Source organism: Pholcus phalangioides, unplaced genomic scaffold (assembly GCF_987345545.1).
Source record: "Pholcus phalangioides strain wild (caught in Gottingen) unplaced genomic scaffold, Ppha-v1.0 ptg000007l_1, whole genome shotgun sequence".
NCBI lineage: Eukaryota > Metazoa > Arthropoda > Arachnida > Araneae > Pholcidae > Pholcus > Pholcus phalangioides.
The window spans coordinates 61434966-61455656 of NW_028301600.1; the positions used below are offsets into that span (position 1 = coordinate 61434966).

Below are 20691 nucleotides of genomic sequence, written 5' to 3' on the forward strand. Positions count from 1 at the left end.
CTTGTCAAGAAATAGGAGACATATGTACCTTTGAGCCATTTTGCTGGCAATTATAAAAACTTCATGAACAGCTCACAAGTACAAATCGAATGTTTAAGAATTGCTTAGAAGCATCAATGCCGAATAACAATGTCTTTACTTGAAAAATAAGAGAAACTTATGTTTCTTTTGAGTGCAACACTGTCAAATAAAAAAAGGGTTACAAAATTAATTTCCATATAAAAAATACATACATTCTTCTGTTTACGATCTGAATTTTTGTCAATTTGAACAGAAGTCCTCTTATGTTATTTTTAGGAGTTTTGCTCACAATATAGACCATGTCTCTATAAGTTTATACAATAAGTGTAATTAATTAAAATCTAAAATGTTTTGTTTCTTGTTAATATATTAAATTCGGAAAAGTAACAATATGTATATAGAGATGCTGATTTGATTTTTTTTGAAAAGGAAAATCCATCTCTGCCTCCACCGGGACGCGAACCATGGTCTCTCGTAGTCCGGACGATTGGTCTACCACCAAGCTATGAAAACAGATGGAAAGTTTCACGCTTGGAGCGTATTTTTGGTGAACGGCACCGTGCGATAGACAGTCGCAACAATCAGCTAATTGCTCGTAAATGACATCGGGGCCACCAGATGGTGACATATATTCAGACGAGCAATTAGCTGATTGTTGTCACTGTCCATCGCGCTGTGCCGTTCACAATATACGCACCAAGGAAGAAACCTTCTATCTGTCTTCATAGCTTAATGCTAGAGTAGTCATCTGAGGTTCGAGTCTCTGTGTGCCGAGTTGAAATTTTATTTTCCAAAAATGAGCATGTCTACGCATAGCCAGTTTTCAGAATATCTTGTAAAATCTAAAAAGTGTGATATAAATTTTATATTTATTAATAGCACCACATCTATGATAAATACTAGTAGCATGACCAGATTTCCATTTATTCTGAATTTTTATTAACTTTTATTAGTTCTGAAATTTATCTTTGATTAATCCTAAAATATTTCATTAATTCTAAAACATTTCATTCATTAATCATGAAATTTTTCTTTTCTTAATTTTAAAGTAATTTCTTGCATTAAATGTGAATTTTCATTAACTTTCACTTACTAACTTTTATTAGCGCACATTTCGGTGTATGTATTTCTCAGTAGTTTTCACATTCTGTTATATGTACGTATATGCATGCCACTATGTATCTTTTTTGCAAGCTGACATTCCCCCCATATACATATAAAATTGTTGCTCAAGGGGCACTAAAAAATGTTTAAACCCCAGGCTTTGACACACGTTAAAACGGCTTTAAGAATATGCCGGATATTAAATACTTCAAATTAATTCAAGAATGGTTAAGGAAGGTTTTTTGTTGGGTATTTTTTTTTTTTCGTTCGTCTAATTGATTGCTACATTTGACAAGCGCGAGTAACATTCTAAATATACAAAGAATCATGTATATAAATCTTTTACTCATGGATCCTGAGGGAAAAAAATGGCTGAAACCTAGAGTTTTTCAACACCTGGAAAAAAACTGGCGTAGAACGGGAAGACGATCGATCCAGTGATCTTTTATCTCCGCTATACCTCTCTCTCGCTCTCTTTCTCTAGCGAACACACATGACGTTATTTCATAAGGTGGTTGCTTGCCTTATATGTGAACGAAAAACTCATCTCTATTTACCTGCTTGCTCAATTGCAAGAAAGCTATAAGAAATGTAGTGGGAAATAAATAAGAATAAGCAAGAAGCAAAGACACAGCAAGACATCTTTTCTTTATTTCTATGTATAGGCCTATGAGAAATATATCACTTTCCATACTTTTATTTTCATCTGAAAAGTTAAGAAAATTGTCATAATCTATTTCTGGGTTCAAGTATTTACGTCGCTAAAACTATTGTATTACATAATAATCTATTATATAATTTATCTTGTTCATTAAGTTAAAATAGAAGATATATATCTCTGTTTAGTATTCATTGAAAACATTGGTTTTTTTCTGGAAAAAAATGCAATTAATTTAATTATCTTACAAGGCATTTATTGTTCCAGTCTATTGACCATTGCTCATGTTCTTAGTTGTTCTCATCATCATTTTACAACGGCTTTTGATCAGAATCACCAATCACTTCGTGACATTTTATCTGACGGTTGCGATATATCTCGCATTTTTAAATCCATTAAAGCCATTGTTTTCTTTATGACAAAGTATAGTTGTTTACGTTCTACGTCACTGTTCTTACATTTCATGTATCGTCGGTTTTTTTTCTACCATACATAATTTTATTTTTCTGAAATGACAAGAGTGGGTTTTATTTTATTTGATCATCTGTTTTGGTTGGTTTGACCAAATTGGTTCTTGCATAAATGGGGCCAAAATCCAGTTCATTACAACATATTTTATGAACAAAGTAGTTAAATTTTTTTACACGTTGTAGATATTTATACAAGTTATAGTTATTTTCATGAACATTAGTCCTGATCACTAATTATACGAAATAATTTTTTTACGATCTTTTTTTCGAATTATGCTAATCATTTCTAAATAAATGAATTATAACCCTATTTATTTCTGATTTTTATAGCAATGAAACAGTGATATATAAAAAAAATTCACCGTACACAAAATTTAAAATTATATTTTTACAGTTTTAAAATTATGAAAAAACCACGTGAACTGATTCACTGATTATTTGTGTCAGCTAAATGATATTCATTGATTAATGATTGACAAAAATCTATAGAATATTATCGAATGCGTGTATTTTTATAACCTATACTATCACAGCGCAGAATATATTTAACACGAGTTGTTAATTTTATTGAAGAGAAATGGGGGAAAAGGGAAAATTTTGAAAATATCTAAATGTTCCAAATCTTAAAATGTTGTATTTTTTAAAAAAGGGGTTATTTCTTTTTGTGTGTGTGTGTAAGAGAAATTATTCGTATACATAATGCAGTTTCTATTCGGAACATAGCGTTGGCGTTTCCCCCTTCGCAGGGCTGTCGGCACGTCCCTTGCAATGTATCGATCTACTGTACGAAGACGCGTGAAACACGCGAGGACCACAATAAATACAGAAGAGATATGCGCATTTTTCGGTCAGTGAATATTTTCACTTTCCAGAAAATTCCGCTGAGCTATTCGCTCACATAATTTCATTAATACACATACAATCATTCTCTTGAGAAAAGTTTAATTATGTATGTATATAAACCGGGGGGGGGGGGAAACAAGATAAGCAAACCGAGTACAAGTTTCCTAAGCGTTAACTCAACCATTCTGTTCTTCGCTTGTGTTATTTTCAACAAAAGGAATGCAGAAGCAATTCAAGTCTTTTCAGTGGAAGCAATTGTCCCATCGCGACTGCATTCGCATCGCACATGAGAATTTAATTAGGTTAAATTCAAAACGAACACAAAACTCCATGCTTGAAAGTTCTCGAACGAAAACGAGTTTGAAGGCGGCATTCGGCCAATAGCATTGCAATCCCACATTGTTATGATTCCGGAGGGTGAAGAAGAAGGGTTAATGGTTGAGAAACCATCAAAAGAGAGTTAGTTGTTGGTACGTGGGGAGTCTCCTATATGTATGTATGTGAGATAAGATCGCTGACGAGCTTTTATCATTCAAAGCACCGGACGGAAACGAGATGATTTCTGTTTTTGTAACGGGAAGTTCTGCGGAAATTCTTTTCATGATGACGCTTGTCTTAATGACGACAAAAAAATAATAATTCAAAAGAACGCGTTTTAAGTAGTGTAATTTCTTTTTCAAGATTCGTTATGAAATAATTATTATTTACATTAACGATATTGAATCATTAATTCCACATAAATCCCCATTACAGTAATACCCCGGAGTTACGTGATAGGTGTGACCAACGACAACCAAAAAAATCGAAGTCACGTAAGTCGGGGTACAATTTTGCATACAACTACATATAAATATTAATCAATTGGGACCATAATTTAGAGAAAATACGTCTTTTTCGTATAAATGACTGTCCACCTTCAAATGACGAATTTCACAAAAAAAATTTGAAATTGTTTTTATGTGCTAATTGAAAATGCAGTTATTCTAGAATCCAAAACTGTTTGATTTTCATCCCTACATAAATAGAAGCAAAATTATTAGAATTAAGTAAAACGAATTTAGTGCTCTTAGTCTGAAAATGAAATTTTTAAAGGTTTTTTTGGAAGATTTGTGTTTTTTTTTTACTCTTTCACTTCACGGAAAACTTGATTTCTCAAACATTTTTCAAAATAATCTCATGAAACTTCCCCACTGTAATTTAAATAGCTTCGGCTATACAATGATTTGAAAACTAAGCGATATGTTTGAAACTTTTTGATTTACATGATTTTCGAATTGAGAATATCAAGTATTTTTTACGAAAAATTTATATTTTTTCACGTATAAACAATCATATCTAAAAAGTTTTTATAGTATTCTAAAAATTTTAGTTTATTGCACAGAACAATACCATAGTAATAATCTGTGAAGAACATATTGGTACAAGTAGTAGTTTTAAGTGTACAATGTCTAGCAGAAGTCTTGAAAATATTATAATTTTACACATAAAATCGGCAATGATTTTTTTGCCAAAATATTCATGTGTGTGAAATGACATTTATTTTTTTTAATTTTATACCATGCCCGAACCAGAACCACGTTCTTTTCATCCAAAATGAGACCTTTTTAAAAAAAAAGTACCCCGAACGCGTAGGAAGTCGCTTTAGTATGGGTGTCTAATGATACTTTCTTATGACTTAATAAAATTTAAATTGCTTTGTGACCGCTATCCGGTTCTTAGAAAAGGTTCTATCGCTTAAACTCTATAGAAATGAAAGTCATGTGTTAGATGGTTTGATAACACCTTGGTCCATCGATAAAAATGAATTGCCTATGTTTGGTGATAAGATAGTAACTTTGACCCGCAGATTGAAATTAATTAATTAAGAGTAGCAAACCAGAAGTTCATTGTCACAATTAAATGAATTTTCTTTGAAAGACAGGCGATAATGTTGGACTTCAGGTATGAAATTGTAATCTATTCTGAAAAAATGGTTTAGATGCCATAAACAAGTCTCACGGTTTCAATTTCTAAAATCACGACAAAGTTATATTGTAGTAAAAATCAGTTAAATTTTATCTCACATGTTGTTCTGATCAAATAAAACAATTCTTACTTTGATTATCGGGCGCGGTAGCCCGGTCGATAAGATGCTCGCCTAAAGTACCAAAGGATGTTTAGAGGTGTCGCGAGTTCGATACCCGGTTCGTCCTTGTCAGAAAACTTTCCTGACACAGGGGTACAACAAAAACGGCGACTTGACCGCAGCAAAAAATTGCTACCGCAGGGGGCCCCCATCGAGGGGTTAGCGTACCAACCTCTCGATGAGTATAAGAAACAAGCCTGCCGTTCGGAATCGGCAATAAATTGTAGGTCCCGGTCTAATTAGCCCTCGTGTGCAGAAAATGACCGTGGTGCGACAAAAAAATGAACTTTGATTATCACATAATAATTTTCACTATCTCAGCAGTAATCCCGTGTTAGAGTAATAGAGTGTTAGAGTTCACGCTGATTTCCGATTCCGCAAATCGGTGTCGTCGCGGATTTTTTATAAACCTACAATCTGTAACGGTGCTGACTCGCAGAATTGGAAACCAGCGTAAACTATATGTTCGTACCCTTTCTCCTTGAATTTCAGAAACATGCATTTTCTAGAGAAATTCGCGTGACTCCGAAATCGTGGGGTAGCAGTAACTCGCGGTATCACTGTATTTTTGTGCGCTACGTAACTTTCAATTCAAAACCATAATTTAATTAATTTACGGTTCCACCCTTTACCTCCCAGGTCCAAGGTCTTCACCCTTTCAGATATGATTGGCCAAATTGAAACTTCCCGCGAAGCCCACGGGCCACCAACTCATACTGAGGTATTCCGAATTGTAAGATGTGCAATCCCAGATTTATACACAAGCAAGGGCTTCTCTTGTAATGTAAACAGTGACATTTCTTTATAGAAGGCCAACTGGGCCCCGAGTTAAACTGGGACAAAAATAACTGAAAAATTTTATTATACTGAAATTATTTTTATTAACTATCAATTTGGATTAGTTCTGAAATTGTTTGTCTCTTCACCAATTCTGAAAAAAATCTTTGGATTAATTATTTGTTTTAATTATTCTGAAATCACTTTTAAATGACAAATTATTTGTTTTGGTAGTTCTGAAATTATTTCTTCCGGAATATATGTAAATAAATTCGATTATTTTTCAATTATTTATGAAATAATTTCAAAATATTCAAAAATTATATCTTTTAATAACTCGTATTATTATTCTTCCAATTAATTTTTTTTATCAATTAATTTCTGAAATAATTTCAATAATTCTGGAATGTTCTTTCATCAATTCCAAAAGGTTTTTTTTTTCAAAAATTCTGATTTTTTTATTTTTTTTATTAAAGTGTTGGTTTTTCTTCAGAATTTCAGTAAATCCTGTAATTAGTTAGCCCTTTTTTGTATGTCGAATTTCCCTTCCTGAAATATATGAAATCAGGTGGGCACCCCCCCCAACTTGTCAAGATAGTCCTGATAATATATCAAATGGACAACGTTGTTGATGAATCTGATGAAAAAACGTCTACAGGGATTAGCTATGATTAATCTATGATAATTATAGAAAAATTATGATTACTTAATTCCCCTTGCCGCATTTCACTGGTGAACTGCTGATCCTAGAGGCATACGTTTTAATACCATACAAGGCTTGTAATTCCAAATAACTGGAATATACCGTATTCTTTATACACTGTAGTTTCTCACTAATCGGTGATTTTTCACAGAAATTCGCTTGAGTCGGGGTATTAGTGTAATATGCTGTGTACGATAACTCACTCGAAAGAAGTGGACTGTAAACACTTTTATTATAATTTTTACGATAATTTTAATTCACAAATATAACAAATGAACTCGCACGAAATCCCGATCGAGGGAATCGTTGTACAATTGACCAGCTCGAGGTCTCAACTCACACTCACTCACACACACACTGTCACACACTCATAAAAACGCTTTTTTCTCTCTCTCTCTCTCCCTGGGGACGGGAGGGGAGCTCTCGTCACCTTTTTGACCTCTGCTCTCTCCTTACTTTTCTTCTTCTTCTTTTTTACTATTATTATTATTACGCAGCAACATACCGCCGGGCGTTGCAATGTTCCTTGAACATTCAACCAATTGCAATTATAATGTAATAATATATAAAACTGATCATATCAAAACCTGAACAAATACAAATTTTAACTAAATACACAGAATAAAGAAAATTGACACACTCAATTACATTATAAATCAACACTTTCCGATACATAATAAAGCATAATATACGATATTTACATTAATTTTCCATAGGTAAAATACACAATTTTGAAATTGGTCGCTTATATGTGCCTGAAGCCGTTTTCACAGCAACCACTCTAATCTTGTTATCCTGTTTGCCAGGATATGTTTCCGTAATTCGACCTATAGACCATTTACAAGGAGGTAAATTATCCTTTTTAACAATGACCATGTCACCTATTTTTACGTTTTCCTTTTCGAAGAACCACTTATTCCGTTGCTGTAATGTACTCAAATATTCTCGATGCCACCTTTTCCAAATGACTTGTACGAATTTCGTTGTTTGTTGCCATCGGTTAAGCCGATTTTCTGGCACCGAAGTCAACTCTGGTTCTGGAAGTGAAGTGATCGGTCTTCCAATAAGAAAATGACCAGGTGTTAGGGCCTCCAAGTCATTTGGGTCTTCTGACATGGCAGATATTGGTCTAGAATTTAGGACTCCTTCTATTTGAGTCAAAACAGTAAGAAATTCTTCGTAAGTGAGCCTTGTCTGGCCGATGGTTCGTTTTAAGTGGTATTTGCAAGATTTCACTCCTGCTTCCCAGAGACCACCGAAGTTTGGTGTTCGGGGAGGAATGAATTTCCAATCTATGCCATCCGAGGATAAATATCCAGCAAGGTCCTCATCTGGTTGAGCTACAAGGTTGTATAAGTTTTTAAGCTCAACATTTGCTCCCACAAAATTTTTTGCATTATCTGAATACAACTTAACACACTTTCCTCTTCGTGAAGTGAACCTTTTAAGAGTTGCAATAAATGCAGCAGTGGTAAGATCAGTAACAATATCCAGATGAATCGCTTTCGTCACTAAACATACAAAAATACACACATATATTTTATTCAAGGTACCCTTTCTTTGATTTTTGTACTTTATAGAAAAGGGTCCACAAAAATCGACGCCAGAAATGTTGAATGCAAAATCTCTCGTTACACGATCCTTAGGTAAAACACCCATAATTTGTTGAGCCGTTATAGGTTTAGCTTTAAAGCACACAATACAATCATGAACAATTTTTCTACATACACTTTTACCATTTATAACCCAAAACTTTTGTCTGAGTTGATTCAATAATGCTTGTGGCCCTAAATGCAGATACTTATTATGATAATGTACAACAATCAACTTCGTTAATCGGTGTTTTGTAGGCAATAGAATAGGAAACTTCTGATTATAGCCCAATGTACTATTACTTAATCGGCCACCAACTCTCAAGATTCCCTTTCCGTCCACAAAAGGATTCAAACTTTTTATCGGACTGTCGAAAGGGACCTTACCTTTTTCTTTCAGACCTTTGAGTTCTGGTTTGAACTCCTCACCTTGAATCAATTTCACGAGATGCAGCTCAGCATTATTGATTTCTTCAGCATCTAAAGGACTATATTTTTTCTTGTTTTTACAATTATTAAGAAACCTAAAAATGAAACTCAAAATACGAACAATCTTAATATACACATTACTAAGATTCAAAAAATCACTGATAAATGATCGAACTGAAACACTAAAAGTTTGTATATCACAAATATTGTCACTCATACTGCAAATTTTGAATTCACGTTGAAAGTCATCTTGTATGACCGCTGACGGGATCGTTCTGTTTGGGTATTCACTGTCCGTAAGAAACTTTGGACCGTTCCACCATAAAGCACTTTGTTCCAGTCTCTCTGGAGCTAGACCTCTGGAAATGAGATCTGCGGGATTTTCTTCGGATGAAACATGTCTCCATTGCTGCACAGTTGTTAGTTCCTGTATTGTAGCTACACGATTTGCCAAGAACGTTTTCAGAAGATGTGGTTCTTTCTGGATCCAAGACAGCACAATCATAGAATCACTCCACAAATACACTGCTGAAACGTCGAGCTTCAGTGAAGCTTTTATACTCTTCATCAACTTAGCTAGTAACACTGCCGCGCACAGTTCCAACCGCGGAATAGTTGTACGTTTAATTGGAGCTACTCTTGATTTGCTCGAAACCATTTTTACTCTCACGCGTCCGGTAGATGAAGTAGACTTGCAATAGATAACAGCCCCGTATGCAGATTCAGAGGCATCTGCAAACCCATGAATCTCGATCGTAGTTGGCTCAGATATCAAAATACATCTATCTATTTTTAGGTTATTTATAGACAGAAGAGATTCGATGAACTCGTGCCACTCTTGTGCCTCCTTTGCTGGAAGTGGATCATTCCAGTCAATTTTCAGAAGCCACAGTTTCTGCATGAAAATTTTTGCTTTTGATACCACAGGTCCTATCAATCCCAGTGGATCAAAAAGTCTTGCGATGGTAGATAGAACATTCCGTTTGGTGAATACTGTATTGCTGTCAGCTTTCACACTGAAAGAAAAGCAATCTTCACTTGGCTTCCAGGAAATTCCCAGAGCCTTTATTTCACTTGGGTCGGAAAAGGTATAATCACAATCTGAAAATAATTTTGGAATGAGCGCTGGATTATTTCCGCACCACTTATGCAGCTTCATGCCTGCAGTATTGAGGATGCCTATCAGTTGCTGTTGAAGCTCTTTCGCTTCCAGCAAGGTTGGTGCCCCGGATAGGACGTCATCCATATAAAAATCAGTGGTTAGGACAGAAGCCGCTAGAGGAAAGTTGTTTCCTTCATCCTGTGCGAGTTGTTTCAAGGTTCTCATGGCGAGAAACGGTGCGCTCACTGTCCCGTAAGTTACAGTTGATAACTCATAAATTTTTATGGGCTCGTTCTTGCCTTCCTTCCACAAAATTCTTTGAAGGCTTTTTTGACTCGGATGAATTTTTATCATTCGGTACATCTTTTCGATGTCCGCAATGAAAGCAAACTCGTGCTTCCTAAATCGGATCATTATTGAAAAAAGATCCTCTTGGATCACTCCTCCGTTATACTGAAGAGAATTCAAAGAATTGCCCTTTGTGGTAATCGTGGAAGCATTAAAAACAGTTCGTAGTTTTGTTGTCGTTTTATCAGGACGGTATACACCGTGATGGGGCATGTAATATGTGACCTTTGGCTCTGTGGTCTCATTCACCTCACTCATATGCCCAAGTTCTAGATATTCTTTGAGAAAATCTTTGTATAATGCCTGATAATTTTTGTCTCTCTCTAATCGATTCCACAGTGAGTTTAGTTGTTTTAACGCCATACTCTTGGACTCCCCAAGGCACCCGGGATCTTCCTTGAGAGGCATGGTGACTATATACTGTCCCTTATTGTCTCTCATATGAGTCTCCTCGTAATGGGTTTCACAAATTTCGTTGTCTTTTGATATTACTGGCTTTTCTCCAACACTTTCAATTTCCCAAAATTTTTGCATTGTTTTATTCAAGTTCTCTTGTTGAACTAGTCCACAATGCATTGTTTGTTTCTCTTTAGTGGATAATGCGCCACTTACAACGTACCCGAATATTGTATTTTGTAGAATTAAATCGGTGCCACTAGGAGAAATTTGTCCTGTCAATAATAGTTCATAAAATATTTCAGCTCCCAACAATATATCTATCTGTCCTGGTTTATTAAATTCTGGATCAGCTAAATTTACGTCCCTCACCCCCTCAATAGACACTTCTAACTTTTGGGAGGGAGTGCTATTTGTTATTTTCTCCACTATCAAGAAGTCCAATTCCCTCTCATAGTCCTTTCTTCTATTAGCGAGAGAGGCTCTCACGCATCCCTTGATTGGCATTGACGCCCCGTTTAAGCAAGATACAACAAGATTTATTTTTTCTTTCTTCAACTCAAGTTTCTCTGCAAACTTTCTGGTTACAAAGTTCGACATAGAGCCCCCATCCAGCAGCGCTCTACCATTGTGGTATTGACCATCCTTATCTTTTACAAGGCATCTCGCTGTACTAAGTAAAACTGTCTTTTTTTGTTTGTTTCCCATGCAGCTGGTGGCTGTTATGGGGTTGGCATTGTGCTGTTTCGGCGTCGTTATATTGTTCGGGGGAGAATGTGTCATCTCCGTTCTTCCTGCAGGAGCAGCAGCAACAGTTTCTTCTTCGCGGGGGAAATGCAGGGTCACGTGGTGTCTTTTATTGCACTTGGGGCAAGAGAACCTTGACCTGCATTTTTTCACCCCATGTGAAGATGACAGACAATTGAAGCACAAATTATTACTTTTTACAATTTTAATTCTCTCGTCTACTGATTTGCTTCTGTAATCAGAACACTTGTACAATGCGTGAGTTTCAATGCCGCATTGTACGCATACTGAGTCTTTTGAATCCGAGAGAAACACCTTTGACACATTTTTATTATTTTTTAAGTGGAAATTCCCTCGCTGTTTTTGAAACCCACTATTGCTCTCAGTGAGAGATCTACCTCGTGAAGCAAAATATATGTCGCTCTCTTTAGCTAATTCAAGCGGTCGAAACCATTTTTCTCCTTGCCTCACACTAATATGAGAAGCAGTTTCTCTATCTAATGTCTCAAACAACTTATCTGCAACAATGAGGTCTTTTAATGTGTCAAAATCTGACACTCTTCTGAGCTTCAGATAGTAATCGAAACTCGTTTTTAACCTCGACGCAAATTGCACATGCGTTTCATTATTACGATGAGCCCTTCGAAAATTCTCTAGACAAACCTGCGGTGTAGGCTCGTACTCTCGTAAAATAATTTCTTTTACCTTATCATAATTTGACAGTTCATTATCGCTTATGTGAGACAAAACGTTGGTTGCCTTTTCACCCAACAAATTCAATAAAATTTCTGACTTAAATTTCTCTGGCACTTTTTTTGTGTTAAATGCTCTTTCAATTGATGCGAAGAAATACCCCCAACCTTCCGGCTGATTGGGTACTCTAACAGTTAGAGTTCTCACACTTTTAATGAGAGATTCAATTGTGTCTTCCTTTACTTCTGTTTTATTATGTTCAGTGCCTTCACAATTTAATTCTACTCGTACTCTAACTAACTCTAATTCTGTTTTGACGCGCTCTAATTTCATGCGTTCTAATTCAACCTCTCTTAGTTCCTCTGACTTTCTATCCGCTATTATTGTGGTTAGATAATCTTTTACAAAGTCGGGATCTTTTACACAAGCTTGATTTTGCAAAATAAGTTCTTTTAACTCACTCACCTTCGCATTCTCGATGACTATTTCTCCAAGGTCTTGAGCAACTTGGATTAAGTCCTGCTTTTTTGCTCCAGCGAACATTTTGACGATGAAAGTTACGTATTCCGAATTATGTTAGCACCACTCACAATTCTTTCGTGGTCACACAAGAACTCAACGAAAACAAACTCGCTCCTCAGACGTCTTCTCCGATTTGAACGACATTTTTCACAGTTAGTCTCCGGCTCGACGGACCAGATGTACGATAACTCACTCGAAAGAAGTGGACTGTAAACACTTTTATTATAATTTTTACGATAATTTTAATTCACAAATATAACAAATGAACTCGCACGAAATCCCGATCGAGGGAATCGTTGTACAATTGACCAGCTCGAGGTCTCAACTCACACTCACTCACACACACACTGTCACACACTCATAAAAACGCTTTTTTCTCTCTCTCTCTCTCCCTGGGGACGGGAGGGGAGCTCTCGTCACCTTTTTGACCTCTGCTCTCTCCTTACTTTTCTTCTTCTTCTTTTTTACTATTATTATTATTACGCAGCAACATGCTGGTTCTAAAAGTACCGTGATACCTTAGTTTGCACCTAGTGAAAATTGGAAAAACACCTACTTCATTAAAAAAGATATGGCATTTTGAAGGGGGTTTGGTGATTTCTAATTGCCGCTTAAAGGGTTAAATAACCGTATCAATTATCAATGAAAAAAATTGTTGCTTGACTGCACGAGTGATACTGTGACTTTTTGACTTATTGCAATTTGCTTCCGTTGGTTCTTCATAAACCGAAAGAGATGGACGAAATTTTGTCACCTTCCATAATTTTGACGAACGAGACTCCAGAATGCGAACAACTCAATTTTTTGGGAAAAGTGACTTGTGTGACATTGTGCCACAGAAGTATAATAGATAAGTAGATGAGATACTATACAGTACATTTCTCTTTCACCCTCACCGTACGTGTTCTCTTTCTCTCTTACATGTATATAGCATTATATGTGGGGGGGGGGGAATCACTAGCAGCAATACAGAATAAACGGAGAGAACAAAAGCAACTTCGGTTCATAGGTTCAATAACATTTCGCGACTATAAAGAGAGAGAAAAGAAAACATAGAGAACTGTGAATATTGAATTTATTCCACTGGCGTCTGGAAGAATTATTTAGTTCGTTTCGTAAAGGGGTTAAATAGGAAATTAGTGAGAGCCCCAAGAAAATTCATCCAACCACCTGTCAGTAAATGAAAGAAATACATGTTTATGGGTCTCGCAGACCCAACGTTGAATTCGAGGGTCAACTATCATCATCTTTCACTTCGATATCAAACAATTTGACCGTCTTTTGTTTTTATTTCATGTTTGAGCAAAATCTCTAAGGGTTATATAAACATATTTATGACACTAGACGATGATATTTCATGTATGAAATCCATGATCTCTTTTCAGAATTTATCTTCCGAAAAAATTTCGGAAAAAAAAAAGAACGAAAAATAATGCGTTACGCAAAAATGAATTTCGACTTGTGTTGCTCTCTCTTAAAGAAAATGATGAGCTGCTTCTCCTCGCAATTGTTGAGAATTGATTCTCTCAGTCTTTTTCGCTCGTTTACGAAGCAAACTTACTACATAAAAATAGGCGGGAGGAGATGCAGAGCGGAGAGAAGAAAGAGAGCAAGAGAGAACGCAGTTGGTTGTTGTTGTGCGCATACACACATACTTTTGCAAAATACGATTTTCTTCTGTTTGAGTTATCGGGAGCTGTGCTTTCATGCTTGTCGATAGTGCCGACCCAACATCCAGAGAGTAAGAACGTTAACGACTTGCATTTTACGAGCTCTGCTACAGAAGCAGTGCAAAAAAAAAGTGAAACTGTGTGCGTGTGCTGCTGCTCCCTGATTTCCATTTTCAGCGTTACAAGCTTGAATCCTCCTTCCACCTGTACACATACATAAGCGGCAGCAGCACTGAGTTAATGATTTGAAAAGGAAGAGATAGAGAGAAATGAAAGAAAAAAAAAATTTTTCACCAGAGAGAAATCACAGACGAAAATCAAGCGCGCGCGACTCACTTTTCTGTTCAATCTGTTTTGTAGGTTGGTAGGTTTGTTATTGAATCCGATGCTGTGCTATCCGACCAAACAGTCTTATGCCCCATTGATCAATCGTTGTTTTCTACCAGACTAGAATCATAAAATACATAGACCGATTTCATTTCAAAAGCAAACAAAAACACAAAAATTATGATCTTTTCCGTATTTTTAGCTTTTATCTTCAAATACAGTAGAAAACCAGTTTTTTGCGGTCACCGGCGAGACAAAAAAAAGTGTCCATAAAAGAGGGGGTGACCGTTAATCAGGTGTTTTAAAAGCATACTTTTATTATATAATGGGAAATTAATATTTTTTGTCTGAAAAGAGGGGTGACCGCATCTGAAGGGGTGTCCTTCAAGAGAGCTTTTACTGTATTACCTTTGTTTCTATATGAACACCGATTAGATAAACAGCAAATTCAATTAATCCTTTGGAAATGAAAACATTGAAATATATTTTAAGGTGACGTGGTGGTGGTAAGATGCTCGTCTACCGCCGTGAATGTTGTCGTCACGGTCCCAGGTTGAAACCCGAGGGAGGATATCGATAAGATATTTTCCCTGATGAGCTTGAGGCAACCACTGATACATATCTTCATATCCAACCCATCTCATTAATGGCAGTAAATTACAATATAGCGATATGGCCAGAGTTGTTTGTGAAGTAATATCAATTACTTGTGACAATTCTAGGTTGTGGTGTCGGAGGGAGTTTTCTCTAATAGGGTTGTGAATAAATGGAATAGTTTACCTCCGGGAGTCGTGAATTACAATACAATTGACAAGTTTAAAAAAAAATACGATAAACACATTGGGATAAATCGAGAAGCTATCCATACTTACATGAGACAACCAAAATTTTTTTATGACCAGTATATTTATATTTTTTCATAATTATTGGTTCTTTTTATTGCTCTTATTGGGTGGCTGTATTTTTGATATAGTTTGGATACATATTCGACATCCATATTTTTTATGGGTATCTTTTTTCAGCTACCTCGTTGGGCATTTTGTGTGTTGTAACCTTTGTATTTGTATTTGGATATTTTGTTCTTTAATACGGTGAATTTTGATTATTTCAATTATTCGATTGTTATTTTTTGTAATATTTCAAAGACAGTTTCAATTCCGTAATGAGATTAAATCAGTCGGACTTTCCTACGCATAATAAATACCTAATTTTGTTTTTACGGTATCACATCGTGGATCAATGTTTTATATTATTTGTTAAATTATAATCTCTTCCGAATGAGCTTCAATCAAGTTATACAAAATACAAGTTTTTTTTTCATTCTCTTACGCAAATAAAATGGTTTGACGTGTACATTGGCATGTTTAGTGTTCGTATTTTGCCTGAAGAATACACACAGTATATATAACAACTGTCAAGTATTTGTGCGTTTAAAACAGTCATGCCGTCAATGCGATCTTGATTTCCATAAGCCTCGCCGAAAGAAATCCAATTACGAAACGAGGAAATGCAATTTGCCTTTGGAAGTGAGCAAAGCTGCCGAAATGACTGTAAAAGAGGAGAATTAATTCTTTTTGCAATACCAAAGTTCCGCTCGCATACACACATAGCAGACTGTCTCTCTGTCTCTCTTGCCTTCTAAGCAAAGCGACTAAGAGAAAATTTTAAAGTTATGCAGCTTTTGGCTGATATAATTCAGGAATTGCATCCGAGTTATTGGCTCTCGAAAAAAAAGAGAACACACACTTTCAACAACCGGATATGAAATGCGAAAAGTGCTCCTCCCGAAACTACATACGATACACGAAACTACGTGGCGCTGGAGAAGTTTAAAAAAAATAGATTGGGAAGATGCGGAAACAAGTTTTAAATCAAGAAATCGGCTAGATTAGAAGCAAGTGTGTTGTTAGTTTGCATAAAACTCTAGCAAATTATGGTTCTTTTTTTGTGACACTCATCAATTCTTTTTTTTTTTTACTTAGGTGAAATTAAATTTAAAAGTTACTAATACAAAAAACACTTGTTAAAACTTTGATAATTAAAATTATAAAAGAACCAAAATCATTTGCAATACAAAAACTATCCAAGGTAATAATGGGCAAACTACGGCCCGTGGGCCAAGGGGTTCCATTCGGCCCTTCAAACGTGCTTCGATAGAAAAGTATCAGTACACACAACACAATAAATATTGACTCTGACCATATTTCCTTCATAAAAATATGGAAAATAGAAAATCGTGATCCATACAAGATATCACAAATTATAGCTAAAAAAATTGTCAAATGCAAGTTAAGTTGCTAGTTACAGCCAAACGAAATTGACGAAGGCAAGTAAAAGTTACCAACTACGCCTAAAATCGCTGAAAAATCGTCAAAGGCTGGGAAGCAGGGAGCTTTCGCAAGACGCAATAGGTGGGCATTTATAATTCACCCAACAAAACGAATATGTTTGACAAATATGGGAGATGAGTATGTTTATGTGACATGATAGTCATGACGAAAAAAAGTCATGAAGAAAAAATCTCAATTCTTGATTAAAGAAGCCTGTGAAAATAAGAGAGAAAACGGAAGACTTTATAAAAAATAAAAAGTTGAACATCCGAAATTACGGAAATGTTTTAAAATACAGATCATATGGTCACACTATACATACAAGTTTCTGGCCCGTGGACTGAAAAAGTTTAGGCATCATTTATCTAAGGCATGCCTGATGTCTAGTTCATAAATTACAATATGATGAAAGTGCACAGGGTAGTCATGAAATAACTTTGCCGTTATACGAATCTGTTCCAGACTCTGCCACGAAGCTGGGCTGGAAGAGATCTCGGCAACGGGATAAGTCCAGTGGCAAAGTTCTGGCGTTCATTCATTCATGCCGTTATACGAGTCCCCAGTGGCAGCAAAAATGAACTGATACTAGTGAAGTACCAGATATAGGTGTTTCAGAGTATGAGCTTGAGAATGATGTGAAAAACGAAAACCTATCTCTCGTGCACAAAATTTTGAAAAATTCAAATAGAAACACTCAATTTAATGCATTATAAAATGATTGGCGCAGTAAAAAACCGCGAATGGTGTTGAAACGGTAACTAGTATCGTAAACGCTGGCGCAGGACGCAGACAAAGAAAGAAGATCTCACCAAGGGGCTGGTGCCCTAACCGCTCGGCTGGGGACTTCTTGCAGAGCTGACCGAGAAGCCCGACCGAGCGGTTAGCCCACCAAACCCTTGATGAGATCTTTCTTTGTCTGTGCCGGCGTTTATGGTGCTACATGTACCGTTTCAACGCCATTCATGGTTTTTACTGCGTCAATTATTTTGTAATGCATAAAAATGCATGTTGCTATTTAAATTTTTCGAAATTATGTTACTGTAACCATAACCACGAGAGATTGGTTTTTCTTCCTGATCTAATTCTCGAGTGCATATTCTGAAACACTTATATCTCGAATTTCATTAGTGTTAAATTATTTTTGTGGCCTCTAGAGGTTCGTATATCGGCAAAGTAATTTTATGATCATCCTGTACTTTATCTTTAGTAAGGGGGTTCACCTATAATTTTACAGAAAATAAAAGCCAGAATTAAACTAATGTGTAAAATTTGGCATTCACACACTCGTACTATTTTATGACGCAAACGCCATACCTTACCAGAATAACTTAATTTTTTCATGGGATTACTATTTTCTTGTACTCTACAAAACAAATATTTGTTAGAAAATGCTTGCTAAACGCTCAGAAGCAATTCTGAATGGTTGAGATGAAACTTAGGTGAATGATATCACTGCTCAACAAAAAAAATCAGGTTCTTAAGGAAATGTTAATGGTTTTAGGGTATAATTGGGGATGCTGATTTCAAAACTGTTGTTGGTTGTGCCGAATTGGTTCTAGTTTTTGAGATACTGCAACAATATGACTTGTGTGCTACTTATGTATCAGAATTGGAATTTAATTTTCACTTTATCTCAAAAACTAGAGCCAATCTGACAAAACCAATTCTAGATTCGGGAAATCAGTTCCTCAAAATCCCCCTAAATCTTCCAGAACAAAACCAGCCTTGAGCAGTGTACTTGAAAGATATACACAATACCTTTTCAGTTTCTTGGATATTGAAAATTGACGTAGGCACACCCTGTGAATGTGAATACCTCAAGTTTTCAAAATTATGTTTTCAAAAACATAAGCGTCTCGGTGTATATGCCAAGAAATAGTTTCAAAAAGGTATTGTCACACATGCTATTTCTTTTTTTTTTTAATTTTTAACATTAGTTATAAACGTTCGTACGTTTCTCATCTATTATTTCCAAGATTGTCTCAAATTTTTTTTTTTTGCAATTACAGTAAAACTCTCTTAACGGACACCCCTCAGATGCGGTCACCCCACTTTTACGGCCAAATAATAATTTCCTCTTGCATAATACAAGTATGCATTTCAAACCCCTGATTACCGGTCACCCCTCTCTTACGGGCGAATTATTTTTGCCCTGCCGGTGACCACAAAAGCGAGGTTTTACTGTATATGTATATTTTGTAATAAAGCAAACACTATGACAGAGTAATATTTCTTTGTCTGATATAATCACAGAAGAAACCAACGAAATTCGTAGTTTTGCCCTTTTATTTGCCTTTTTCGTTGATTCCTTCTGTGAACAAAAACCATGTGATTATCATTTTATTTTTTATTTTTCAAAATTAATATTAGTATAAGAATCTTTTTAAATGTTGAACATCATGTAAGAAGTAACCAACGCATTTTATAGCGTTCAAACCTGCACTCTTCGACATTTTTAGTTTGAAACTAGGTTAGAGCATAGATATTTTTGCGTACCAGTTAGGAATCGGCTTCGACATGTAAGCCCCTGTCTAGACAATTCGAATGCGAAAACGACTTTGATACGAAGCAAAAACAAAATACATCGTAATTTATGATATTGTAACTGATATGATGTGCAATAGTTTGAATTATTAACTTTACGTTCTCGATTATTGAGAAAGGAAATGCTGAATTTTTTATGACAACTAATAAACACACACATTTTCGTTATCAATTTTTTTTTTTCGTTCGGTCGAGAAAATGAATGGTAATGATTAAGAAGTATATTGCCATCAAATCAACCGAAGTGCACTGCAATGTTAGTTTCAGCAGCAACGTGAGAAATAATAGAAATATATTTTTTACGTTGTTAGGGACGTATGAATTCTACATGTACCAGGTTTAGGTTATTTTAAGCCACTTTCCTGAATTCTATGTCTAACGTAGTCTACTATTACTGTCAGAAAAGTCTATTTTTCTCGTGCCACAGAGAAAAATATATAACTCATTTCATTCATATCCAACTACTTCTGTCAAATAGGAAACGTCGTATATCCTTTGAGCATGGACGAAAATGACACTGAAGTACAGAAATTATATATTGCTTTATTAAATACATACTGTATTCTCCCGCATTAGCTAGAATGCAGTGAAACCCAGGGGACAAAAGTTTTTTTTAATGTTGGAGTCTGGTTTGTTCTAGACACGCCAGTAAAATCGAAGTTTTATAAGTATCGTGGAGTACATTCAAAAGATTGATATCAATTTATATTAAGTACTGAATAAATAAGCAAATCAGAATAATATAATAGTTTTTCATTGTGGGAAAACTTGTTTTGCCCAGGAATATAATAACCATAATTAAAAATTGAACATTCACTTATAGCTCTAATGTATTTATCGTCAACCTGATAAGAAATGTGGATACTCTACACGTTTTTCCCGCGCCGTATATTCAAAAATTGGAAAAATGTACTGTAACTTCTCTAACACAACATTATGTTTTGGCAGTGCGGTTTTCTAAACTTTCGCTCTGCTCATTCCAATTTTGCACTTGTCTTGCAGCCATCAAAGAATACGGAAATGCTCCGCAGTCTATGTAAGACTCAGTACTGAGTTTAATTCATCGAACCTATGCAAAAAAAATATGCTCATATCGGACAGTTTTTAATAAATCAAAATTTGTGGCTGCACAAACATAAAGACAGTTATCTGAAAATAGTTAGTTATAAACAAAAAGAGTTCTTAAATCCTAAGAACAGACAAGATTCAAATCACTCAATTCAATCGATCCTTAGAGACCAAATAAGAATTTCCCGGAACACATGTGACTTGGATTTTCTGGCATTATAT

At 35.5% G+C, this 20691-nt stretch overlaps 2 protein-coding genes across 4 annotated transcripts in view; one reads left to right on the plus strand and one right to left on the minus strand.

Annotated features, from left to right (window-relative positions):
• LOC149085588 (alpha-1A adrenergic receptor-like) overlaps positions 1-20691 on the plus strand; it is a 115886-nt gene that overhangs the window by 52872 nt on the left and 42323 nt on the right. The gene's annotated exons all lie outside the window — the stretch shown is intronic.
• On the minus strand, positions 828-12551 carry LOC149085589 (uncharacterized). The gene is made up of 5 exons (XM_089233920.1): positions 8989-12551; positions 8681-8817; positions 7457-8212; positions 1683-1831; positions 828-863 (listed from the first exon to the last, which is right to left on the minus strand). Exons 1-5 carry the CDS (start codon positions 12549-12551, stop codon positions 828-830), a joined length of 4641 nt encoding a protein of 1546 aa, XP_089090046.1.

Coding starts and splice junctions, on each gene's coding strand:
- LOC149085589 (XM_089233920.1), bottom strand. CDS start 12,551: ATGTTCGCTGGAGCAAAAAAGCAGGACTTAATCCAAGTTGCTCAAGAC. Junction 8,818..8,988: donor TACCCAAACAGAACGATCCC/GTCAGCGGTCAT, acceptor TTTCATTTTTAG/GTTTCTTAATAATTGTAAAA. Junction 8,213..8,680: donor CAAAGGTCTGAAAGAAAAAG/GTAAGGTCCCTT, acceptor TTGTATGTTTAG/TGACGAAAGCGATTCATCTG.